Below are 25405 nucleotides of genomic sequence, written 5' to 3' on the forward strand. Positions count from 1 at the left end.
CTCTCTGTCTGCTATCCCCATATGGTACGCGAAATCCGCGCTACTTCCGGTATTGTTCCCGTAAGGGACACAGCTTGTACAAGCCGGACAAGCGTGTTGGGGCACTGACAGCAGTCCCCACTTGGCAGTCAGTGCGAACCCTCGCTTTTCGTTTCTTCTCTTTTGTTTCCTTTTTCTCTCCCTTCAACTGCCAGGCTTTTCTTTTTTCTTCTTTTGGTGGAGTAGCTACAGGAAATCTGTTTTCTCCTCAGGGACGCCCAAGCTCTCCATGCCGGCGGACTGAACCATTGCGCACCATTTCACAGCCTGGGACAAGCACAAAGACATAGCGGGGAGATCCCCATTGGACACCCCCACCTCCTTTGGTCAACACAATAACACACTGAAATGAATACACAGACAACTTTTTTAAAGTTCTTTGGAAAAACACAAGGTCACAGTTTATTAGGAGCAAGACAACTTGGGACAGTCCCAGCCACATCACAAACAGTCAGATACGGGTGAACCATGTCACCTCTTTAGCCAGTGGGCAAACTGTCAAAACACTGCTGGTTACTCCAGCTACACTGGTACTACCAGCGGGACACTCAGGGGCACTGACCAGGAGATTGTTGGCCTAAAGCCCTAAGGAAGGGAGTCAGTGCCCGTCGAGGGATCGGCTCGAGCCTGGCCAATCCCGAGCCGTTGCAGCTGCAGCGTGAAGTCCCTCATTGGCTAGGACTGCCCCGATACTCCGCCTGTAACAAAAGAAGAGAAATAAGGAACAAATCATACAACACACCAAACTTATCTTATCAATACTTCTACTATGTGCACCCTACTAATTCTATTGGTGATGCGAAAGCCTCACCCTGATCCTACTCTTACAACCGGTCTGCACGTATTAACTCCAACTCAAATTCTTACCGACCTTCAACTTGTTTGCCCCATGATTTTATGATCAGGCGTGGGTGGGTGGGGATTCAAACGAGGTGGGAGCTGCTGGGGCAAAGAGACTGATGGCCAGCAGCTCCCGCCCTTATGAGCATCCCCGGGGAGACCAGACCGGAAGCCAGGTCCCCGGGGACGTCTCTTCCGCCTCGCCGAGGGGGGGGGGGAGAGGAAAGGCATGACCAGCAACTGGAAGGGGCTGGCCAGAGGGGACAGCCCGCTATATAGGCTGTCCCTCTAGCGCCCCCTGCGGGGGCCGGTCAGCCTCTTAGCGGGGAGATCCCCATTGGACACCCCCACCTCCTTTGGTCAGCACAATAACACACTGAAATGAATACACAGACAACTTTTTTAAAGTTCTTTGGAAAAACACAAGGTCACAGTTTATTAGGAGCAAGACAACTTGGGACGGTCCCAGCCACATCACAAACAGTCAGATACGGGTGAGCCATGTCACCTCTTTAGCCACTGGCCAAACTGACAAAAAACTGCTGGTTACTCCAGCTACACTGGTACTACCAGCGGGACACTCAGGGGCACTGACCAGGAGATTGTTGGCCTAAAGCCCTAAGGAAGGGAGTCAGTGCCCGTTGAGGGATCGGCTCGAGCCCGACCAATCCCGAGCTGCTGCAGCTGCAGCGTGAAGTCCCTCATTGGCTAGGACCGCCCCGATACTCCGCCACGCTTTGATGGTGGCTCCCGCTGCCATCAATGCCCCCAAACCTTAGGACCTTGCTTCTCTTTAAAACTCTACTAAACATCCACATTATTACCATACTCACCATTGGTTTAACTGCAACCAGCCCTCCTTAGCTCGCCCAGTATAGCCGTCAGGAAAACATTGTTGCCTTTGTCAGATAGGTGGACCCCGTCTGCATCAAAATGGGAAGGCAAGGAGCTCAAACAGCAATGCCCTACGTACCCCAGGCCCTCTGCCTTGGTGAATTTCGCAACACTTCTGTTGAGGCGCTTCCTGGATTTTTTCATGCCGGCCACAGAAATGGCGTCCCTCCAAACTTGCCTTTGCACGACTTCTGACCAGAATATTTCCGTGCCTGGCAACTTGTGCGCCACTATGCGCAAAGTCACCTGTATTTGGGCGAGCAAGCGTCCGCGACCTAATTTGGCCAGATCGTTGCCCCCCAAATGAATCAATAACCGCCTTGGTGCCCGCCTCCACTGCAGTCGCCAGTGAATGGCAGGCAGCAAGGAATGCCACCTCATTCCAGGAGTGCCCAGCCACACACACTCGGTACCCTTGAATCCCAGGTTGTGGCCGATCGTCCATTGCCTAGCCCTTTTCTCAGCACGTGTCACAAATGAGTGGCCGATCAGCCACACTGCATCATTTGCGGGGAAAAACATGCCATACCATAAGTTTTTTGATCCCCCAGGATCCAAACCACCCAACTACCCAGCCCCGTCCCTTGAGTGCTCTTGGTCTCTAGTACTCTTCTGGGCATGCACTGTGCTGGGGGCGGACATACAGTCGATAACAGCCCGACTCCCACCTCCCTACCTTCATGATCGCACGGGGAGACATGCCCTGTTGAAAGGCTGTGGTAGCTGCACCTATCCTGAAACTATGGGTGGACCATACCTCCCCCCGGATGCCCAAGGCCCTCAAAGCCATTGCCAGCACTTTGCGGAATTGAAATGCAGAAAGGGGGGAAGTGTCGGCGTGAGTTAGCAGGGGGCCAGCACTTGTAGCTCTTAGGTGTATAAAGATCTTAAAAAGGTGTACCGGGCAACATTCCGCAAGGGGGGGCCCATGTAAGACTATGCTGTAACCTTTTCCTTGCTGGTCCGTTTTGCTTTTCCTCAACAATATGCTGACCCCTTCAACTGAGCCTTTGTGAAACAGAGATACATCCCCCAAAGCAATGGCCCTCCCAGATATGTCCTTCTTGGATGAAGAAACTAGCTCACTAATCCTAAATGCCCCAAAAAAGGCCCATGCGAATGCCCACTTGAATAGCGCCATTTCGTATTCACTGAAGCATATGCTAGGTAACGTGGCCAACAACTTTACCAATAACCCAAAGTCAATTGGTTTGCGCATATCTTTCGACCTTGGCTCCGAACAGGCCCAGCCTTTCAATGCAGATTGCACCAAAAACCCCTTTGTGGGGTCACCTTTCCCCTCCAATTTGGAGTGGAAGGCAACCGCAGCCAAATGTGATGCTGCCCAACTCTTTGACATGCCTTCTGTGTGTGCCCAAACCACAAAAGCGCGTACCTGTTCCTCAGCAGTCTGCTTTTCGCCCTGCAGATAAGAGACCACGCTCTTGAACTTACCATAACCTTGCTGGTATCTACATCTTACTCCGGGCGTGAGTGAGCGCTCACTCAACTCGGCGAGCGCCCTGTCCACACCACCAGCTGCCACCACTCCTTTTTGAACTGCGCTCCCTCCAGTTTGCCCTCCGGGCGGGCCTTCCGGAACTTGGACCACTGAAAGCAAGAAAGAGCGTCAGCAGCAATATTTGCAGTGCCCGGCACATGTCGAGCTCTAAATTCAATGTTATGATACAGACATAATTCCACAAATTTTCTGAGCAAGCTCAATATTGCTGAACAGGATGCCGACTGTAATTTAATGGCTTGTACTACCGCATTGTTGTCAGACCAAAAACTTACCCTCTTGTTGGCCAGAAATGTAGGCCATAACAACAATGCGACAACAATGGGAAACATCTCTAAGACCATTCTGTTCTTTGTTCTGCCCTTCTTGTGCCACTGCTGTGGCCACTTCTGAGCACACCACTCAGGCCCTAGGATCACACCGAAACCTTCGCTTCCTGCAGCATCTGAAAACATCTGCAGCTCAGCGTTGGTTTCCCACGGGGTTCGCCAGATTTGTACCCCATTGAAGCTGTCTAAGAATCTATACCACATCCTTAAGTCTTCCTTGAGGGCAGTGCTTAGTCTAATGTGGTGCTGTTTCTGAACCACACAAGCTATTGCCCTGGCCAGCCTTCGTGCAAAGACCCTGCATGCTGGGATAACTTTGGCTGCAAAATTCAGCTTACCCAGAAGTTGCTGCATTTTTTCCAGGGTGGTCCTGTCCCTTGACAAATTATTCACAATCTCAGCCTTTAATCCATTTACTTTATCATCCGGTAACCTACAAGTGCCCTTAACAGTGTCTATCTCAATGCCAAGGAATGTTAGAACCCTACAAAGGCCCTCTGTTTTCCCAGGAGCTAAAGGAACCCCCATCTCTCCCATCAATTTTTGAAACGCAGACATTGCTATTGCACAGTCATCGGACCCTTCATTGCCAGTAAATAGAAAGTCGTCTAGATAATGAATCATTGCCCCCCACTGCTCTCTTCTGCGCGCCGCCCATTCAAGGAACGTGCTGAATGTCTCGAAAAAGCAACAGGACACTGAGCCCCCCATGGGCATACATTTGTCTACAAAGAAACCCTCCTTCCACTTGAAGCCCAGCAAATGGAAGCTGGCCGGGTTCACTGGTAATAAGCGAAATGCAGAATCAATATCCACCTTGGCCATCAAAGCCCCTTTCCCCATACTGGCAACCACCAACATAGCCTGATCAAAAGAAGCATAGTGAGCAGAGCATAGTTCCGGGCTCAACCAGTCATTCACAGACTCACCCTTTGGGTAAGAAAGGTGGTAGCTGAGCCTGTACTTCCCCGACTCCTTTTTGGGGACTATGCCTAGTGGTGACACAATAAAGTTGGGGAGGGGTGGGGCATCAAAAGTTCCAGAAATCCTGCCTAGTTCCAGTTCTTTGTTCACTTTCTTATTGACCTCCCCCGTCAGATCCCTCGCTGAAGGTAAGTTCCTAGCAAAACGGCAGGTCAGGGGTCCCTCGTAAGGAATAACAAATCCTTCCGTGAAACCTTGAAATAGCAAATCACGCTTTCTTGGGTAATGGTTTAGATGTTCCACTAAAACCTGCAAATTGACTTGTTACCAGGGAGGGATCGGGGGGGGTGGAGATGGGGGACTTACTGTCCTTTCCGAGGGCCCTTGCCCCCGCCCCGGAGGCGCCTTCCCGCTTGAAACATTTGACCAAGGGATGGTTCCCCCCACATTTCCCACACTCGTGGCTGTACCTACACTTAGGACGCCAGTTGCGGCTGCCTCTGTTAAAGAACCGGCATGTCCTATTCCCTGTATTCTTATCTTCTTGTGCTCCGTTTGAACTACCAGATCCTGTAGCTCCTGACTCTTGGCCCCCCCGTCCCTGAGGGGCATTGTGAAAGGGTTGTCCCTTACCCCCATTATTTTGCTTACCATACCAGTTCTTCTTCCCGCTTTTGTAATAATCTGCCCAGACAATACTCGTCCTTTCTTTACCACCCATGTAAGTGATCCAGCCGTCCATCTCTTTCTGGTCCCATGTCATCGCGGGGCATTGTTCCATCATATGTCTAAACTGCCTATCATAATCAATCCACCCTGAAGTACCGTACCGCTTTGCATCACCTAAAATTGTTTCCCTGTATTTAACCAAACCTGGCCCGTGCTCCGGGTTCTTTTCCATCACTATTACTGACAGTATAGCGAACGCTTTCTCCCAGTTAGCGATGTTCTCCTCCGGATGATACTTCCGGTACCTCTTATTGTTTCCCTCAGCACTTAGCGTGACATTGGGGCCGGCATCCTCTACTGCCAAAAGGCTGAATATGTCTATATTTTTTCTGGCCCATATCTGTTCTCTAATGTAAGGGGGTATGTGCCAGGCCAAGGATGACCTGCCCGATAATAAGGGGGCAATTGTCACAGGCTGTTCTGCTCCTAAAGGGGCTGACGGTGAGGCAAGAGGAGGGGTGGTGTTGCTGATGCCAGGCCCTGGGGCTGTTGCGGGTGCAGTGGGGGCGGGAGTGGTGGGTAAATTGTTATTCGTAGTGCTCACAACGGTACACTCCCACACACTCCTTGCCACAGGTAGGGTAGATGCCGCTGCGGCGGCAGCCCCACCGCCCCTGACAAACAACAACAATTCTTCCAAAATCATCCCAAACCTTTCATTACCTACCGCGCCACCCACTGGCGGTGTCACTCTTGAGTTCCCAGCAGGAACCTGTAACAGGGGCAGTGCCATGGGACACATTTGCGCCTGGTTCACACTTACGACCCCTGGTGCTGCTACCGGTGGAAGGGGTGTAGCCCCCATCCCAACTTGCGCCAGCTCGCTGGTAGTTTGCACCGTAGGCGCCACCTGCAACATTTCAGTTGTTTTCTTACCCTTTTGCTGGCGTTTTCTCTTGGCAGGTAAGGGTTTCAGTGTGATTTCACTCGGGGGGGGGAGTGTCTACCACGGGGGTGGACAGATCTGGGCATCTACCACCAATTGTTGGGGGGGCGGTGGCTGCTTTTTTCCTAGCACTTTCTTAGCCCAGCCCTTCCCCTCATTGCGCATCCTTTCTTGAAATAACGCCCAGCTGGCCCCTTCGTCCTCCTCCTCACTTGAACCCGGGGTGTTGGGCACTTCTTCAATGGAGTGGAACAGGTCCTGCGAGTCCTCCACCGACAACATCCTATACTGAAAATGGGAAAGGTCCGTTAATACCCTCTTTAATGTACTAAATGGTGTTGGGCCTAATACAGTGCCTTGACTAGCCTCTTGTCGCCAACTTGATGAAAGAACATTATTCCTTGCCCTGTACCTTACCACTCTTCTTATCTTTCGAAAATAGGCTTACATTTCTCTTAACCGCTGCTTCCTTGCCTGACCTGCATTCAAAATAAACCATGAAGTTAAACATTTGATTCATACATCCTTTCAGATAAAAAAGGCTTAACTTAACCGCTGTTACTTTGCCAGACCTGTATTCTAAAATACACCCCATGCCATTACACATGTGATCTCAAACCACTTTTTGTGGCTTACACAAAGTGCCTCGCTTGCTCCCCTGCCTTCATGCTTTAAGAGGCTTTGGTTACTCCCCAGTCCTTTGTAGGGCGGCTTAAGGTTCACCGGGAGGGAGGGAGTGGGGGGGGGTTCTTGGGTGCCGTGTCAACCGCTAGCTTCGCAGCCTCCAACCCCCCGGTATCAACGTTGCGCGGCGGCCCCTTCCACCGACAAAGCCCGTCATGGAAAAAACCGAGCGACATAGCTTGCAGCGTTTCAACAAACACATAGGGCATAATACAATACATTTTGCACGGCGGCCATGAGAATTCGTCCCCCCATTCAAACCGTGAGCGAACCCATGACAGTGAAACCAACAAAGTCTATTGCATATTAAATATATTAAATGTTCAACAAAGTCTATTGCACATTAAATATTATTAAATGATCTACACGTCTATGCGTGGCCGAAGGAAGAACTGTATCCCCCGCAGTACCCTGAAACTACACATGGCACGGCGGCCATTCCAAATGAACAAATGACACGTGGCCGCGCCATGCCAAAATGTGGTGGCGGCAATTCCACTCGTTACGGCGCGGCAGCCTATAACGTGGCATGTGAACAAATTCCACGTGGCACAGCGGCCATGCAAAACTGTGGAACTTTTCCCTTGCCTCCTGTTCGAACTGGCCCCTGGACCGTATGAAACAGCACCAAAAGACACGCATCTTCAAATACATCCAAACCTGCCTTCTCGTTAGGGTCAGCCCCCGGCATGATATCAAAGGCCCAACCACGATAAGCATCTTAAGCAAGTAATTTTTGGCACAGCGGCCATAACAAGAAAAACCTGCGTGGTGCGGCAGCCATCCACAGCGTACTACCGTGATGTAATTGAAAGCATGCATACTAATCACAAATAACAATTTACAAACTCGACAACAGTGTGCTGCGGCGCCCATGTAACGCAAAATACGCAAAATACAGCAAAGTAATGGAACACATTACATATAAAGCGTATAAAAATATAATACGTATTTAAATACCCCCCAACAGCGTGGCGCGGCGGCCATCGGATGCAAAATACGGCGAAGAAATGTGGAAAAACATTAATATAAAAGCATATGAAACGGATAAAATACGCTCAAGAAGTCATAACGCAGGCAGTACACAAAAGAAAAAAGGGAAGGCGCAATCTGTTCCCTCCTTCCCTAAATCGGGTCTACTCGAGCTGACACAGCGGCCAGCGAGCAGACCCCTCTCCCGTCCCCCCCATACTTACCAAGTCCTCCGCGGCGGCCGACCGAACTGCTGGGCACCGATGGACGCAAAGAGATTCAAACGAGGCGGGAGCTGCTGGGGCAAAGAGACTGATGGCCAGCAGCTCCCGCCCTTACAAGCGTCCCGGGGAGACCACACCGGAAGCCAGGTCCCCGGGGACGCCTCTTCCGCCTCGCCGAGGGGAGGGGGGGGAAGAGGAAATGCATGACCAGCAAGGGGGTGGCCAGAGGGGACAGCCTCTTAGCCTCGACACCCGTCTATCTCAAAATGGCTGAATAAGTGAAAGAAAGAAGAGAAACAAATAATGCGACTGACCTGAAACAGGGAAACACATAAATATATATTACTCAAATGACATTCATACACCAAGAAACAGCAAACCACCAGGGTACGTGCATTCCAGTTTTGTAATATTTTTTTCTTCACATACCTTATTACAAAAACACGTTTGCACTACATCCCGCGCAGATGTTCATTGTCAGTTTAATATTAACCTTACATTTTCAATAATTGGTCTACTCCGAAACCCGAATTAACTGAAGCATTACAGAAGATTGAGAAATTATTTGAGACTAATGAGGGTAGTGTGCCAAGATATGGCACTGTGTGGGAATCATTTAACGTGGTTATCTGCAGGGAGGAAATTGCTAAGGTTGAAGGGGTTAGGAAGGTGCTACTTGAGGAACTGTCAAAGATCGGAATAGAGATCCGTACATGTGAAGACTCTGTCTCCAGATGGGTTATTGGAACAAGATTTGGTAACGTGACAACAATGTGTGTGTGTGCATGGGAACAGCTGGGTAAAGATGATTATTTGGCATACATAGAGAAGATGCAGAAGCAAGAGGATGAGACAGGTAGACTGTTTGCATGGCTGTGGCATAGGCAAAACCTAAACATACAACATGCTCAATAATTCATCAATGTGAAGAGACCTGGCGATTCCAAACAGAGATTATTAGTACTTTTGAGAGATATTACAGATCATTGGAGGAGGTGGGATATGCTTTATCTTGTATTACACTTCCACAACTGTCACGTGAACAGGTGGAACTACGGGACTCCCCCTTCAGGGAGGAGGAGCTTTGGGCAGTTGTGACCTCTTTGCCATCTGTGAAAACACCAGGGAGGGATGGTCTTTCGGCTGGATTTCATAAGACATATAGCGGGATTCTGATCCCCAAGCTTTTTACAGACCTATCTGTCAGTCTTTGTATGTGGGATATTGCCCTTGAGTCATATATACCACTCTCTATGTTGAACCAAGATATTCAAATCCTTATGGCTTTGCTGATGGATATGTTACGACACGTAATACGTTCACTTGTTCACAGGGATCAGACGGGATTTGTACCAGGCAGGAGTACCTCACTGAACTTGAGAAGGCTACATCATGTTATAGACGGGACTAGGTCTGCATATAGACAGTAGGCAGTGGTATTGCTACATGCTATTAAAGCGTTTGACCTGACACATTGGGAGTGGATGTATGCCTCTCTCAGACAATATGGGCTAGGGGAAGGCTTCTTACAATGGGTGAGGTTGATGTATACTACACCTAAAGCTTGAGTGAGGACTGGGAGTGTCATTTCAGAGGCATGGGAACTAGGACAAGGGACCAGACAAAGTTGACTGCTTTCCCCCAGTGTTATTTATTTCGGCGCTGGAACCTCTGGCAGAGTTACTCAGGACAGAATTCACTGATGCTGGCATACTTGTAGATGGAACTAGACACCTGATTTCACGCTATGCTGATGATATGTTAGTATACATTCAGAATCCAGAGAGTAATTTGCACCCGGAGAGTAATTTGCAACACAAATTAGAGGTATTTGACAATTTTGCCAAGATCTCTGTCATTTCGATTACTTGGAGTAAGTCTGGCGTTTTCCCATTGGCGGCCCTAGCCACAAGGGAGATTCAGATGCTAGCGGAACTTGGGATATGATGGGCTGCAGAATCCTTTAGATATCTGGGGATTAATATTTGCCATGATATTAAAGAGTCCCACAAGTGCAACATGATGCAGGTGCTAGACGGATTATCGTGGACTATGGGATTTTGGATGAGGTTACCACTGTCAATGATGGGACGTGCGGCATTGATGAAATTGGTTATTCTGCCCCGGCTGTTGTATCACTTCACAAATGTTCTCTTTGGTATCCCAAAATTCTTTTTTAAAAGGCTGAATTCCAAATCCAGGGATATTTTGTGAGGTACCGGGAGGCATAGAATCGTACTGGGCACTCTCTGCTTAAACCATGCAGATGGTGGCATACAACTTCCACAATTTGAGCTATACTACTTGGCGGGTTGATGCAGCTTGTCTCTTGCTGGCTATCGGATGAGGTTACCCTAGATACAGAATTGAAGCAACCCGTGATATATTCGATTATGTTTAAGGAAGCTTTATGGATTGATTATAATCGGTTCCCTTGCTGCCCCTACCTCTTGGAATTGGGTAAGACAATCTGACAGAGGACTTTAAAATGAACAGGAAAGGAAGTCCCATTCTCCCTCTTCCTCTCATTGGAGAGCGTGGTGCTGCTGAGGCTGGAAATGGCGCAAGAGAAGGTGAAGTAAGAAGTAAAGGCTGTATGGAGAGTGTGTAAGAGGGCTGGATGCTGGAAGCATAACTTTTGAACTATGATCATGTTGCTCTATTATGTTGAACCATCCACCCCATAAGCCTGCATAGGAATCTGCATGTGGTATTCCTCCAATTTACAAATGGGTGCCTCGCTTGGTGGGAGGGTTTGAGGTATGCATGGAACTTAAGGTCTGTTATTATACATGATCCTTGCATGCAAGCACTGAGTAGATCTGCTGCAGTTGTCTTAGATGTAAATGGTAAAACAAGAATGCTGCACAAATGTTTCTCAGCCAAATATGGGCATAATGGCATCCATGCTATCTTATCTTCCTTAGATGGTTCTAGCTAGCATGTTTACTTGAATTTTGTTGCCTTATTTGCAAGGGCGTGGCTGATAAATCTGTGGTATTTCCCGGTATAGCTCACTATTCACATTTTACAGCAAACAATAGTTATTAAGCAGTATAAACCCTGTAGACATGATCTCTAATGCATGTCTGTATTCTACTCTGGAGTAGTATGGTCCGACTTCACGGCCTTTTACACTCGGAGCAATTAAAGTTTGAAGGTACGTTTTAACATGTTTGGTGATGCTGTGCTGTGCCAGATAGCAGAGAAATCAAAAGTGATATGTGCCCCCCATAGTAGACTTTGGAAGCTGGAGAGTTTGGGCCTTATACTCCAATGTAAAATGTTAAAAGTACTGAATCAGCGAGCAGAGGCTTACAGCTCGCACGTGAGCACGAGCCCTTCGGGTTGCATGGTTTTCACGCCCATTCTTTATGGAACTGACACAAATGCAAACAGAAATGTGAAATGCAATGAACAACTGCTGAAGTCTGATTGCTTTGCCAACGCTTGCTTTTAAACAGTAGGCTTATTATGTTTTTTACAGAAAATATGCCCATGAATATTAATCAATCTAGGAATATTTTTTAGACTGTATTCCCCCCTTCAGGGAACAATTCATTGAGAATATTTTGAAGACTGTGCTCATTAATACACCATATTTCATATTATCTTCTCAGGACATGTGGGTATTTCTGTGTCTTGCAGAAGAAGTAGTTACATGAAAACAATTGCGTGATGTGGTCGGATCTAATTTCCCAGTCCACTAAGGCACATGTGCCCACGATCATCGTTTGCCCCTTTCTCATCTCTCATAGGCATGCCCTCCAGCTCAATGTCATCGCCACTCAGCAGCTTATGGCACTGGCTCACCAGATGAAAAAGCTTGAGGCCTTCATCCACGTTTCAACAGCCTACGCAAACTGCAACCGAAGACACATTGACGAGGTTGTGTATCCTCCCCCAGTGGAGCTCAAGAAGCTCATGGACTCAGTAGAGTAAGTACTCTCATTCTGTTCCACTTTCGGCAGACTCTTGTAGAAAACGTGTCATTGGTCCGCTGCAGGGTTACAGCAGAGCTCATACCCCCATGACACGATACAGCCTGCAGCTCTCGAGATGTTTTGGGCAATGCTTCGCATGACCCCTCACTGTTGACTAGGCTGACTAAGGCTGATGCAAATTGTGGTCCAAAAAAATGGAGAGCCAAATGCTTGTTGTAAGTCAATCTTGAGAACTGAGAATTTTAGCAGAAATGGGATTGGCTTTCCTAGTTTTTTCTGTGTTATTTTTATTTTTTATTTTTATTTTTTACTGAAAGTAGTTAAGGTCATTAAAGGCGGTATTTATTTAACTATAGCACTTTTCACAGGGAGCAGAGCACTCGTCTTGAACCTTTTGCACTAGACTTTTTGCTATTTTTATGAGCCTGATACTTAAATTCCCATTTGCAACCAATACATTAATGCTGCATAACTTATGAACACATATTTTGATACCAATCACTGTCAGTTAAGTGCTTCTGTGTTGGGTGCTAAACATTTGAGACGTTTTGAGCGGTATCCAGAGCCAATTCCTCTCATTAGCTTTGGCAGTGGCCAGATGTATAATATTAATAATATAATAATTAACATTTTATTATTATTATTATTATTAGTAGATGTATTGCTATTATTAAAAATATTATTAATATTACCATTGCAATAATCACAATAATAATGTGTATTCTTATATAGTGCTTCATGCTAGATTCCTTCCAACTCCAAAAGCTTTTATAACAGGTTTGTTATTACCCAATTTAATGGTGCTCAGTTTTTAGACTTGGGAAGGATGGAGGGCAAAATTGGCCCTACTATATGTTTCAAACTTTTTTTTATGTCACAAAGGCACTACTACCAATGGTTTCACAGCGCTCGACCCAAACATCGTCCTATCATATGACCATCCAGTCTCTAGATCAGAACAGTTCAGTTCCAGAATATGGTGAGATTATCGGTTTTACGAAGGTCCAGTGAGAGGCCATTCCATAGTTTAGTTGTCAGCACAGCAATGGATCTACCGAATGCCCTAGAGTGCTTTGAGGCATGCATGTGCTTCAGACAGCCATAGGCAGAACGTTGTGTCCTAGAAGATGCTAGCCATAAATGGTGGCTTGATGTTAAGAAGGGAGGAACCATACAAAGCATCATGGGCCACAGTCAACATCTTAAAGAAAATTATACCCTTGGCAGGTAGCCAATGTAATCTCTGTTGCACAGGAGAGATATAAGCTGTTCTAGGGGTGTTGGTGACAATCCTAACATGGAGTTCTGGAAGTTCTGAGGCTTTTTAAAAGACAATGCTCTGGAGCCAGCATGTAATTCTCTGCAATAATCCAATCTGAAGCCCACCAAGACTCTGACCAGAATAATTATAATTGTTCTTTTATAAAACGCTTAATACAAGAGATTGGTATCGAAGCACGGGATCAGGATTCCAACCTGTGTTGCGCTGTGTTGTCTTGCTTCCAAGACAAGCGCGTTGCCCCCAAACTATCCCCCCTCAACTTGCTCTGAAAGGAAAGGCCTTGTTTGTCAAAGCAACATGAGAAACTAGTTAGAATTTTTCACAGTGACATTAATTTGGGAATCATAGACAAACTAGAGTCAGGAATCATGCTTAGTGATTTAACTTTTGTTTGCATTTGAATAATATGTTCCCCTACTTTGAAGTCCAGGTGAGTATGATAAATGATTAGAATAAAGTATATGCCTTATGAAGAGCTGATTGAGAGGCCACCAGTAGAATTTCTGTCTTACATTGGTCCAGCCCAAGACAGTTTTGGCCCATCCATTGTTCGATGGATTTAAAGATGGACTGAGTATGGTCATGATTGATGGTCTGGTCTTGATCAAGGCAAAATACCAGCAGAGTATCTTCAGCGTAGTTCTGAAATTCCACTGGCATCAATCATGAGGAGGCTTCATGTAAACATTGAAAATAATAGGAGACATGTAGGCCCCCTGTGGGATCCCAAAATGCACTGGTTCTGCTCTCAAATTGTGTGGGCCTACTCTTAATGCGTGATTTACAATTATTCAGGAATGAAGATAACCATTCAACTGCAGCTTTTGATGCTCCAACCACTTTGCAGAAGCACTGACAAAGTAAAGAATGATCAATAGTGTCAAAGGCTGCTGAGAAGTTGAAGAACATCAACAGACACACTTAAGCACAATCTGCAGAAGTGGGCCCTTAACCTTGAGCAGGGCAATCTCAGTGCCCCTACCCAGAGGGAACTCAGATTGCTGATCACCCAATATTTGATAGGCTTCAAGATGAGCTTGTAGCTGAGAAGCGGTGGTACGAAACAATAATTTAAGCAAGAAAGGAGAGTTTGTGATTGGATGATGACTCATATAGTCTTAGGGGTCCTGCAATTCAGCCTCACAGAATGATGTCTCTGAGGTTGCTGCTGAATGTATAGAGTGACAACCACCCCCCACTCCCTCGGTTACCAGTGGTGTATAACACCACTGACATGGCATTCTTCTTAGGGGGGGGACAAGGGCTGACTCTGGGGGGGCCTGGCCCCCCTGCTGGAGCCGGGCCTGGATTGAACTTAAAAAAAAAGAAGCTCAACGTTGAATCCGTCCCTTTAACTACACCTCTCACTACAGAACAACATGAGACCAGTAAATTTACTTTCACGCCTGTGACCACTCTAGAAACAATCAATATCATCAAAGGATTAAAACCTTCCAGGTTTAAGGGTGACACCTGTCCCACTACCCTGATAAAAGAATGTGCCAATGAACTGGCACCTTTCATCACCAGCCTCATCAATAGTTCATTTGCCATAAGCTCGGTACCTGAAGACTTAAAAGAAGCCCGGGTATTACCGCTGTTAAAAAAAACGACATTGGACCCCAACATTCCTACACATTTCCGACCCAACACCACAGTGCCATTCTTACTAAAAATCCTCGACCGTGTAGCCTACCTGCAAATCCAGAAATTCCTGGAACTTAACAACCTCCTAGGCCTGAGACAATCTGGGTTCACATACTGTCACGGAACAGAAATGGCTCTCCTGGTTTTAAAAACACAAATGGACCAATTCATGGAAAGAGGAGACTTGTGTAACCTCCTACTGTTAGACCTCTCTGCAGCTTTTGATTTGTTTAACCATAAAATCATATGCCATCATCTCGAAAATGCAGTCCACTTCTCCCGGGAAGTCATCAAATGGATTGAATCCTTTCTCTCCAATCGTAGTATGAGGGTTTTCTCCACCACATCAGCAGCCCTTCCTGCTTCCTGTAACATGCTGCATACCGCAGGGCTCGTCCGTGTCACCTACACTGTATAATGCCTTTACAAAGTTTTTAGTCGACAAACTAGTATACAAATACAAACTAGGCAGATGACACGCAAATACTCATATCTATCACATGTTGTTTTGACATGGACGCAAATAATCTCAACAAAATGTATCTCGCAATCCAGGCCTGGATGGCTCCAAATTAATTATGCCTCGACGACGACAAAACTGAGCTAATTCTAATCGGAAACAAATCTAAGCTAAGCAATCGCCCACAACAATACAAATTGTTTAACATAGATGGTAACACTATCAATGTCGCCAACGAAAATAAAAACTCTTGGCGTCTACATTGACTCTTCACTCACCCTAAATAGACAGGTCAATGCCATTGTCTCGTCTGCAACCTACACGTCAAAACTAATTAGAGCCAGCAGACCTTTCCTCTCAACAGACAACAGTATTACGTTAGCCAGAGCATTGACCCTCTCTAGAATAGACTACTGTAATTCTCTCTTTTCTGAATCTAGCATTAGAAATATAAAAAAAAACCTCAAATAGTACCGAATAATGCCATTAGAGCTGTTTGGAACATACCCAAGAATGAAAATGTATGCTAACAACGCTCCAGCTTATCTCAGCAACCAGATTATCAAAACCCAAACTAACAGACCTACATGGGCCTCATGCTCTAATCTCATTGCTATACCAAGATACAGAAGACAGAAAGCAAGGGGTTCTAGCTTCCCTGTGGTAGAAGCCAAACTGTGGAACACTCTTCCCACCCAATTGAGAAATGACACATCCCTCTGGTCATTCTGAAAGAGCTTAAAAACCTGACTCTTCAGTCTAGATCCCCATCAATGAACACCAGGACCTCAGCACCACAGGCCACGACCGATATGCGATTTTGCTGTGACTACTAATTCTATGTATATTGCATATTGATATGTATATTTCTATTGCGCCTGACATGTATATCTGTATCTATGTATGTAGTGAATATATGAATTATCAGAACACTTGTGTATAGGCGCGTTATAAATGCCATATATTATCATTATCATATCAACTGTAACTGTATTGATGAAGTAAACAAATCTGTAACCAATCGCTTAAGGCCTAGATGCCTATGGGCTACGTGCACTTTGTAAATGTTCAAATAAATAAATACTCTCCAGAGAAAAAAGGGACAACGTGTGGCTACTCACAGTTCCATTAATGAGAGACTAGTTTCAATTATTCAGAGAGAACTCTCAGACTAATGGTATAGCTTGCAGGGAATGTGCATTTAAACATGAACTTCTTACCTAAGCCGGAACATCTCTCAAAGATATTAGACATTCGGAAGTTCTGTGGTGTTTTCTACGGCCTAGGCTTCAGTAGCCATGTACATCACACTGAAGAGCCTCAAACAGAACATGCATGTGGGAAGTCTGAGTTTGGCTGATTTCTCAACTGTCACTGGTTGTAGAGGTTGACATTTTTTGTACCCTTTTTTTCATTTGGCCTTTAGTTTTATATCGTTTGTCAATATTCAACATGGTGTTTTATTTTAATTTGATATTTCTGCACTTTCTTATGGGTGGGCACTATTATGAATAAAGTTTACATAATTAGGTTTCACAATACTTTGACATTTTCATAGAAAACATTAAAACTTAAAACACAGCATTTTCTCCAGAAAATGTGTATAACAAAAGATGTTGCCTGTACTTTGATTGTGGTATGGCATCCATTGACACTGGTACTGCAGGAGAGGTGAGTGGGAAGAATCTGTCTGTGCAGTAGACGATGAGGAAAGTTCCTTTTGTCAAATGTTACATTGGTTTGTCCTATCAAGTTCTTTTCTTGTTTTCTTGTGCAGAGCAGTTAGGTTCCCATAAAGCTGAAGAGGGCTGAGTGGCAGGGACGTCATTTAGGGGTTGCCAGGGGTCGCAACTGCGACCCCTTTGATCTCCCTTGCTACCCCAAAAAAAAAAATAAAAACAACGTTTTTTTTCGTTTTATTTTAATGCAAGCTCCATGTGGCTCTTTGCTTCTGGAGTGGCATGCTTTATTGTTCAGGCCACTTAAAAATAAATAAAAAAACAAGGGTTCCACAAGTCTAATACTTTCAGTAGTGACCCTAAATAAGAAAGAACATAAATACCCAAAAATGTGTCTTTCTGGAATTCTATACAATTATTGCTAGATTCATTAAATGTTTATTTCAGGCACACTTCAGGGGGTGAATCACTGATTTAGTCTGTAATTAAACACCTCACCTCAGCCTTTCATCCTTCTAATGAGTACCAACACAGGTTGGGTGATAAGGTATGTATATTTTTTCTATATAAAGCGCTTAAAGGCTATATAATAACACATCATTATCATTTTGCCATGGACGTCTGCTTGCATTCACAGTAATTTCGTAATATGGGCATATACACACTGGTCTTAACGATGCATATGGCGATCCATTCTTGTATGAAATGTCTATCACATTATAGTGATATTGTAACCATATTTGTTTTGTGTACTTGGGAACAATGCTATGTAATGCCACTTCCTGTTTTGTCAAGGAGTGAAAGGTTGTGTTCCATCGCTACCCGCAATATCACTTCAGGGTGGGGTAAAATTACATCATTTCCTGTGATGTCATGAGAGGTCAAGGGTCGTGTGATGTCAATTCCGCTACCCCTGACATTCTGGTGAAATGAAGTCCCTGCTGAGTGGTTTCCACTAGATGTGGCGAGCAGAGTCTTCTAATCCCAGCATCAGCATGCAACCAAATCACTTGTGTGGTTCTAGGCACATAATTTTATGTCCCTCTCACTCAGGTTGTAAATATGCGGGGGAAAAACAACTGTACAGTTTGCTGTCTGCACAATCCCAACTACACACGCACACTGATTCTCCACTTCAAATACTCGTCACATCTTAGTTTCTGTAGTTTGGTCTCAACAGGACTCCCACAGATCTATGTACACCACTAGATGTATATGAGATGCATTGGCTTAAATGAATATGCTCACATCATCAGATAAATAAAATACATCACGTTGGCTTTATATTGTAGGATTTATAATGAAGTCTCGGGAGGATAGCTCAGGGGCAACGTGCTCGTCTTGGAAGCAAGACGACACAGAGCAACACAGGTTTGATCCCCGGGTCCGCGCTTAGAAACCTGTGGGTATTAAGCGCGTTATAAATAACCAATCATATGAAGTCTGTACCACATATTTAGACCCCTAATAGAATCATGAGCAGGAATATTATAGTATTGTTTCCATCTCCAGAACCTTGTCCAAGAGCCAAAATCCACACCGTTATGCACCGGAATCAATAGTTTTATTGTTGGTAATATATTTTCCAAGCACGAAAAGGTTAACTAGATAGTGGAATTAGCTGAAAAAGTGTTATCAAAAGAAAATAAGTAAAATATGATCTGCTGAGAGAAGCCCATCAACCACCTCTCCCTGTGTGCCATAGAAGCTGGCAGCTGTGTAATGTGTTTCTGCATTGTTCTGTTTTTTTAAAATAATTTTCCATTTACGTGCAGTCCGGAAAATCGCTGACAGACAGATCTTGGCAGCATAGCACTAGCGCTGAGCCTTCTTTTCATTCCACTTTTCTGTAGAGGGCACATAAAGTACATCGTCGAATAAACTTGACCTCACCTTTCTTCTTCTCGTAAAAAAGGAGTAGAAAGGGCCACACATAGATGGGCACCACGCCCTGCCTGAAACGATACCACACCATGTCATCATAAGATGATTACACTATGAGGTTCAAGATGCCGCCTTAAGGGCAGCGAGAGGTATGTGGATCAACAATTCCAAAACCCCCAAGATGGCTTTTTGGACAGCAGTCACTCTGCTTTTCAGGCAGTATGGGGCTCATCCATATTTATAAAAGTCAAAATGTGAGGGTTTGTGGCTTGGTGAAGTGTTGTTCCTTATACAATTCCACACTGTTTCTCCAATCTGCACCACATTTTGCATAGTTACCTGTTAGGAATCTCAGGACATTACTGGCTACATGACATTTGAACATCTCAAACCTTTCCCCAGATTACAGCAAAAGTCAAAATGTGTTTGTGGGTTTGTGGCTTGGCGAAGCGTTGTTCCTTAAACAATTCCACCCCGTTTCATCAATCTGCACCAAATTGTGCACAGTTAACTGTTAGGACCCTCTGGACATTACTGGCTACATGACATTTGGACACCTCGCCCCTTTTCCTGGATTTCAGCACCTTCACAAATGAGACGGATGCCTGAAATCGGCGAAACATCAATGTGGTCGTAGAAGGACCAGTCTCGACACGAGGAACACAACTCAAGGTCTAAAGCATGTTTGAAGGCCCTAGCATGCAGGGTTTCCTAGATATTTGCACCGCAATGCACCGCAATGAAGTGCACCACACCATTGTGAGGCAACTAGTGGGGAGAGAGCACAGAAGATCCGAGTATGCAGCAGCACACCAACTCTCGCCTCCCCCAACATCTGCGCCGGGGTATGTCAGCCAGCCACAATCGCCCATTCTCGGTGCAGTTTACTTCTGGATGCAAAGCACATAAAGGGATAAGCGAATCGGAACAGTGACCTACAGGATCATTGATTTTCAACAATTGATGAGAGTGTTGTCATGTCTGTCTACAGAACCCGTTTGGAGAACCGGTACTTTTTGGGGAGGGTTTCATTTCAATTGTACATGCTCCCTTTCATGCTCGCATTGGCAAGGAGCATGGACAATGAATCCTTATGGAGTTTGCCTACTTTATGCTTGATATCTTCATTGACCCCTATACATCTGATCACTCCTTCCTGAATTTCAGTGGCTCTTTTTCTAACTGAGGTCAGCTCCTCTCTCCTAACCATCACTCCACCTCAGGCCTTCCGAATTGACTAGTCCTTCTTTGATTTCAACTCTGCTCTCAATTCAGCCTTTGAACTCCACTTCCTGGCTCACATTTTCACTTCTCTCTCCTTCCTGCTTCCTCCTTCTTCCTACCACCTCCCATTTCTACTCATTCTCTCTCTTGGCGCCTTTCCATCCAACCTCCCCTATTGGCCTGACACTCATCCACAGGGCAGCCAGCACATCCAATTCCCCTATGGATGCTTTAACACCACAAAGAGTCAAGGATCTTTGATTACCACTCCCCTTTCCTCTCCATCCTTTTTAATCACTCTCTTGCCAAACGGATCCTCCCCAACTGTTTCAAAATAGCTGTGGTGTTACCCAGATTTCTAAAAACTATGCTGACCATATAACCCTTCAAAATACCTGAATAGCACGTCAGTCTTTTATGCTAAACTTCTCTAAGACCAAAGTCACTTACCTCCTTCCTCAAATTCTGCCTCTCCTCCTATCCCCTATATCCTTTACACCTGCACTCCCCACATCAGCTCCCAAGGCTCACAAACATGTGGCATTGACAGGGAACTATAAGCTCATTAAATTCCTTACCTTCACTACCACAGTGCAAAGCAGCCTCTAATGAATATTAGAAAGATGTACCCTGACCTCAGCTACTGCTGTTTTGTCTCTACTCTGTACTCAGCAGAATTGATTACTGTTCAAGCCTTCACCTGGGCCTCCCTCTCTACACCCTTGTCCCATTAATAAAATTATTAACTTTGCAACTTTCACTCTTATAACTTCCCTTGCCCCTCCTCTCCTCTACACATCACACAGGAGTCACAGGATATTTTTTAAGATTAGAGTGCATAAGGAGGTCCCTAAGATTCTGGCTGTATTTGAAAGCAAACATAGGTCTACCACATCACCTATACATCTCTTCAATTTTCTGAAATCAGTAGTTCGAAAATTGTCAATGTTAAATCTCGTCTGTAATTCTCTTTCACCTATCCACTCACCATCTACAAAGACATCGTCAATCCAGTAAATCCCACTCAAAAACAATCCAGACAGAATAAGACCTTGCTAGCAGGATTTACAATAATATTGTGTCTGCTTATGAGGAGAATTCTGGATTGAGGGATGAGTGGGGGAGGAGATTGGAATGTAAGATTTCGCCTGAGATGTGGTCTGAAATGTGTGCGAACGTTAAGCTTTGTGCTATTAATTTGGGGGAACGGTTGAGACAAGTAAAGATACTCAATAGAGTGTTTTGGTCTCCAGAACGAATGTTCAAGAGAGGGATGATTGATTCGGATGATTGCTGGTGTTGTGGAAATGGATTGGGAAGTTTGGAACATCTGCTTTGGGAGTGTGTGCGTGTGCAGGGATTTTGGCATGATGTTTGTTGTATTTGTTTGCGTGTTTTGAATTTGGATGTTGAGTTGGATTTCATGACGATGATTTTGGGGGGAGGTGAGTTGCTAGAAGATCTCTCGGTTTCACGGAAAAAGTGTCTGCTCCGTGGTGCTAGTTTGGGCAAGAAACTAGTTCTGAGGGGCTGGAAAACACAGATTGCACCTATTGTGGAAGAGTGGATTGAGGGGATGTCTGGGCTTGCAACCATGGAGAGGGTGATTTATAAGCGACAAGGGAAGTTGAGATTACATGAAAAGATCTGGGATGATTTTATGAGTTTGTATTAGTTCTTTGATGGTTATTTGTATATTATATTCTGCGTGTACTTAATTGCTTTGTTTTAATTATATTAATTGATGTGCTTGTTTTTCTTTGTGTGAATCTTATAAATAAATAAAATTAAAAAAGAAAGCAAACATAGGTTGCAGCAATTTTGATGGACCATTTTGTACAATATTCCAATGTTTAAAGATAATTCTCTTAATCTTATTAGAGATATAGACAAATGTGTTGACACAAACTAAACATTCAAAAACTGGGTTTTTAGAGGATTTGTCTAACAAGGTCACACGATTATTATGGCTTGCTCATTTCGTGCACCTCCGTACAAGTTTTTGTGGGTAGTTTCTTTTAGGAAACCTCCTTGATAAATCTATACTGTGCTAGCGGCTGAACTGACCAGGTTTTCATTCCCTTGGACATGCCAGAGATCACAATACACTTCCCTAAACTATTTTGTAGAGGAGCAGGTGAATGCTATCTCACTAATGCCCGCCCCCTCACCACTGTCCTAGTGTAACAGCAGACAAAGGGTTATGACTGGCAACCCTGTGTTATCCTGATACCGCATTGAGTGTAAGAGGGACATTATGCACTCAGCCAGCCATATCTGTACCCTCGCACTGAACGTGTGGAAGGATGCTGCATAGAAGGATGTCAGCATGCACCTATGGACATCATGAAGAACTAAGTGAAATCTGACAGGGGCAGAGTGATGTCATAAAGAAGATATACAAACCTATGCTGAAATGATATGAAAATACTTATGAGTGATGATGTAACTGAAGCACCAAGAGAAACATTTGAAGTAATCCTGGATATAAAGAAGAATGCAGTACCTTACTGATTAATAACAGTAAATATGCAGTAAGGCAAGGTAGATGAGATATATAGAAGCTTGCTATAAAGGAATATGTAACGTGGCAAGGATGGCCATGGTAAGACAATGGACACCGGCTAATGTCAAATTCAACCAAGCTACCTCAGAGAAAGACCAAGGCTGCAGAATCAGGAGACGCTGGAGAACAGCCAGTGTGCAAAACAGCGATGAGTCTATGTTGGCCTGGGATCAATGATACTATTTTAAGGCATAATTGCAAGGCACAGGGGGAGGTAGACCGATAAGCCCTGAATGTGAGACATTCTTCTTAAATCAAGGAAGAAGAAAACTTCTGCAATAGCCAAAGTATTGGACATTTAAAAGTGTATAAAGTCGATGTAAGATGGAGTGAGGAAGTCTCTAGAGGCTAAGAGGAGCACCTAGTATAATTGTATCAAATAGAAGTAAATAGAAGGTCAAAATTGACACATTTGCTGTCTCTTCACACGTGATTCAGAAGTCAAAGACAAGGGCTATTCATTAAAGCCTTTGACGAAGATAGTGGTGTGCTCACACTCCCTCAAATGTTCCAGGACAGTGAGCAGGTTACAAGGTCAACTACAGATGGAAAACTTTGGTTTATGGTCGACCAATGAGGGATGTTGGATTAATTGGGAGAACAGGGAGTAACTTGACACAATTCAAAGCACCTAGGTTTCGTTTCACTTCTGTGCTGCTCAAGAGCCGAAAGTCCAAGGTTGGGATAGTATGCCAACCAATCAAAGGTCTATGTGGCAACCTAACATACAATGTTGCATAGACCAATCTGCTGCGATTGTGTCCACTAGAATCTGTACTATACGTATTAATAGGTAGTTCAAGGCATGTCCTACAGATAAGGGGCAGCCAATGATGTAATAATGCTTATATGATCTATATGTAGATATGTTCCCCTAACCAAACCCTCACATCGATAGGTTTTATGATTTGCCACGTAGGATGATGTCATAGTTGGCGTACATTGGGGTATAAAACCCCTGGATAAACAAGTGTGTGTGTGAGTGTGCATGCATTAGTACGATGTCTGTCAGTTCTCCCTGTTTTATGAAATGAGAATAAAGTAGTATTTTGCCAGGGGCGTGGCTAACTGGCCATGTAGTGGGACGTGCCTGCTGAGAGCTGCTCCTGTGATCCGACGCTGATCCGAAAATGCGCACGCTAAAAATGGACGATTTACCCTATTAATGAAAGCACGGGCGTGTGAATGGATGCCCTTCCACCATTGAAGATAACAGACAATTTGGATGAACGGCGGTAGAGAAACTGACACCTAAACGTGTGGCGGCTGGCAACGAAGTATCCAAAATGGCGGAGGACAATGGCCGAGCGGCCGCGACTGCATGATCAACAGCGTAAGCTGCAGCGGCGAGCACGAGGGCACAGACGAACATTGTTGTTTGAAACTGTTGGAACTCTCGCCGCTGGGAGCAGAGCTGCGACCCGATACGGAATATATGTGATCAGGCGAAATCGGGCCGTGAGTGAGGCGGCAGAACACGGAAGAAGTGAGGGGCCGTTGACTGGAGCCTATGCGGCCCCCTCCCCCTCTAACAACGTGTAAATGCTGGGCAAGCGTTTACATGCAGCCCTCGAGCGCTAATCAAATGCGCGGATGCTCTTCCGTGAAAACGAAAGTGCGGCTGATGGCTCGGGCGGCATGTGGCTGCTGAGGGATGCAGGCGAAGGGAGAGGAGGTCCGGGGTGCACAAAATAAGTGCCCAGAGTATATAAGGGCACCCGCGTGCGAGCATTGCTGTAGAACAGGAGCTGCACGGCTCCCCTGAGGTCATTCCTTTGTCCCCTCTGCACGGAGGGAAGGGCAACCAGCGCCAGTTCTTCACGCAGTGCCACTATTGCAAGACAGAAATTACCGTGTCTGGGAGGGCTGAGTACCCCCTCGGGACAGACGAACCAGAGGAGGAAACACCTGGGGTGCAGTGCTGCTTATTACAGGGAGGAGATATCTCCTCCCTGACACCAACACAGTGGGGACCAGGGGACTGGTGGCCGAACGCTCACTGGGGCATTCTGTGAATTTGATCACGAATTAATCAGCACTCTGAGGGGCGTGGCCAAGCAGCCATGGAGTAGGCTGCACTATCCGTAAGCTCCGTGATTCGATGTGGTGACCCGAAAGAAAATGCACGCTTCAGCAGAACATCTTAATCGCAGAGCACATGGATAGATGTGTGAATGGTTCAGGCACAGTCTGAGCGCATCGGCGGACTGCTGAAGTTACTGTAACGGAAGATGCGCTACTTTGTATCGGGAGCCGGCGCGGCGAAATGGTAAACAATAAAATAGCGGCAGTGAACAGAGGAATGCCCGGCGAGCAGGTGCCACGGCCCGCAATGGTCCCGACGGCGGTTTAAGGCCCCGGAAGGTCTAGGGCCTGCAGTGCGAGGACACAGGCATAATGCAGCCTGGCATCCTGACACCGGGTGCGAAACCACTTTGAAGGGGACGCTGCAAGCATTCGCTAGCCCCGGAAGATAAGCAATTGCAACAGAGAAAAGACACGGGGGCATTGAGCCAAAGCTGGGCATAATAGCTGTGAATGGTGTGCGGTCTCTTGGACGCAGTGGCAAGTCGGATACGTGGGAGGACACAGCCCACTCGGAACTAGCAACCCGGGTACATAACGAAAGCTGCAAGATGTCGGGGCGAGGGGCTGGAGCTAGAACTAAGATTAAGC

The 25405-nt window shown here is 45.6% G+C and overlaps 1 protein-coding gene across 2 annotated transcripts in view; it reads left to right on the forward strand.

The window, feature by feature from the left end:
• FAR2 (fatty acyl-CoA reductase 2) overlaps nt 1-25405 on the forward strand; it is a 549695-nt gene that overhangs the window by 360953 nt on the left and 163337 nt on the right. For both annotated transcript variants that reach the window (XM_069628526.1, XM_069628527.1), the window contains exon 4: nt 11802-11981. In XM_069628526.1, coding sequence (XP_069484627.1) covers nt 11802-11981 — 180 coding nt within the window. The remainder of the gene's footprint in view (nt 1-11801; nt 11982-25405) is intronic.

This window comes from Ambystoma mexicanum, chromosome 12, assembly GCF_040938575.1.
Source record: "Ambystoma mexicanum isolate Mex_15411 chromosome 12, UKY_AmexF1_1, whole genome shotgun sequence".
In the NCBI taxonomy this organism is placed as follows: Eukaryota; Metazoa; Chordata; class Amphibia; order Caudata; family Ambystomatidae; genus Ambystoma; species Ambystoma mexicanum.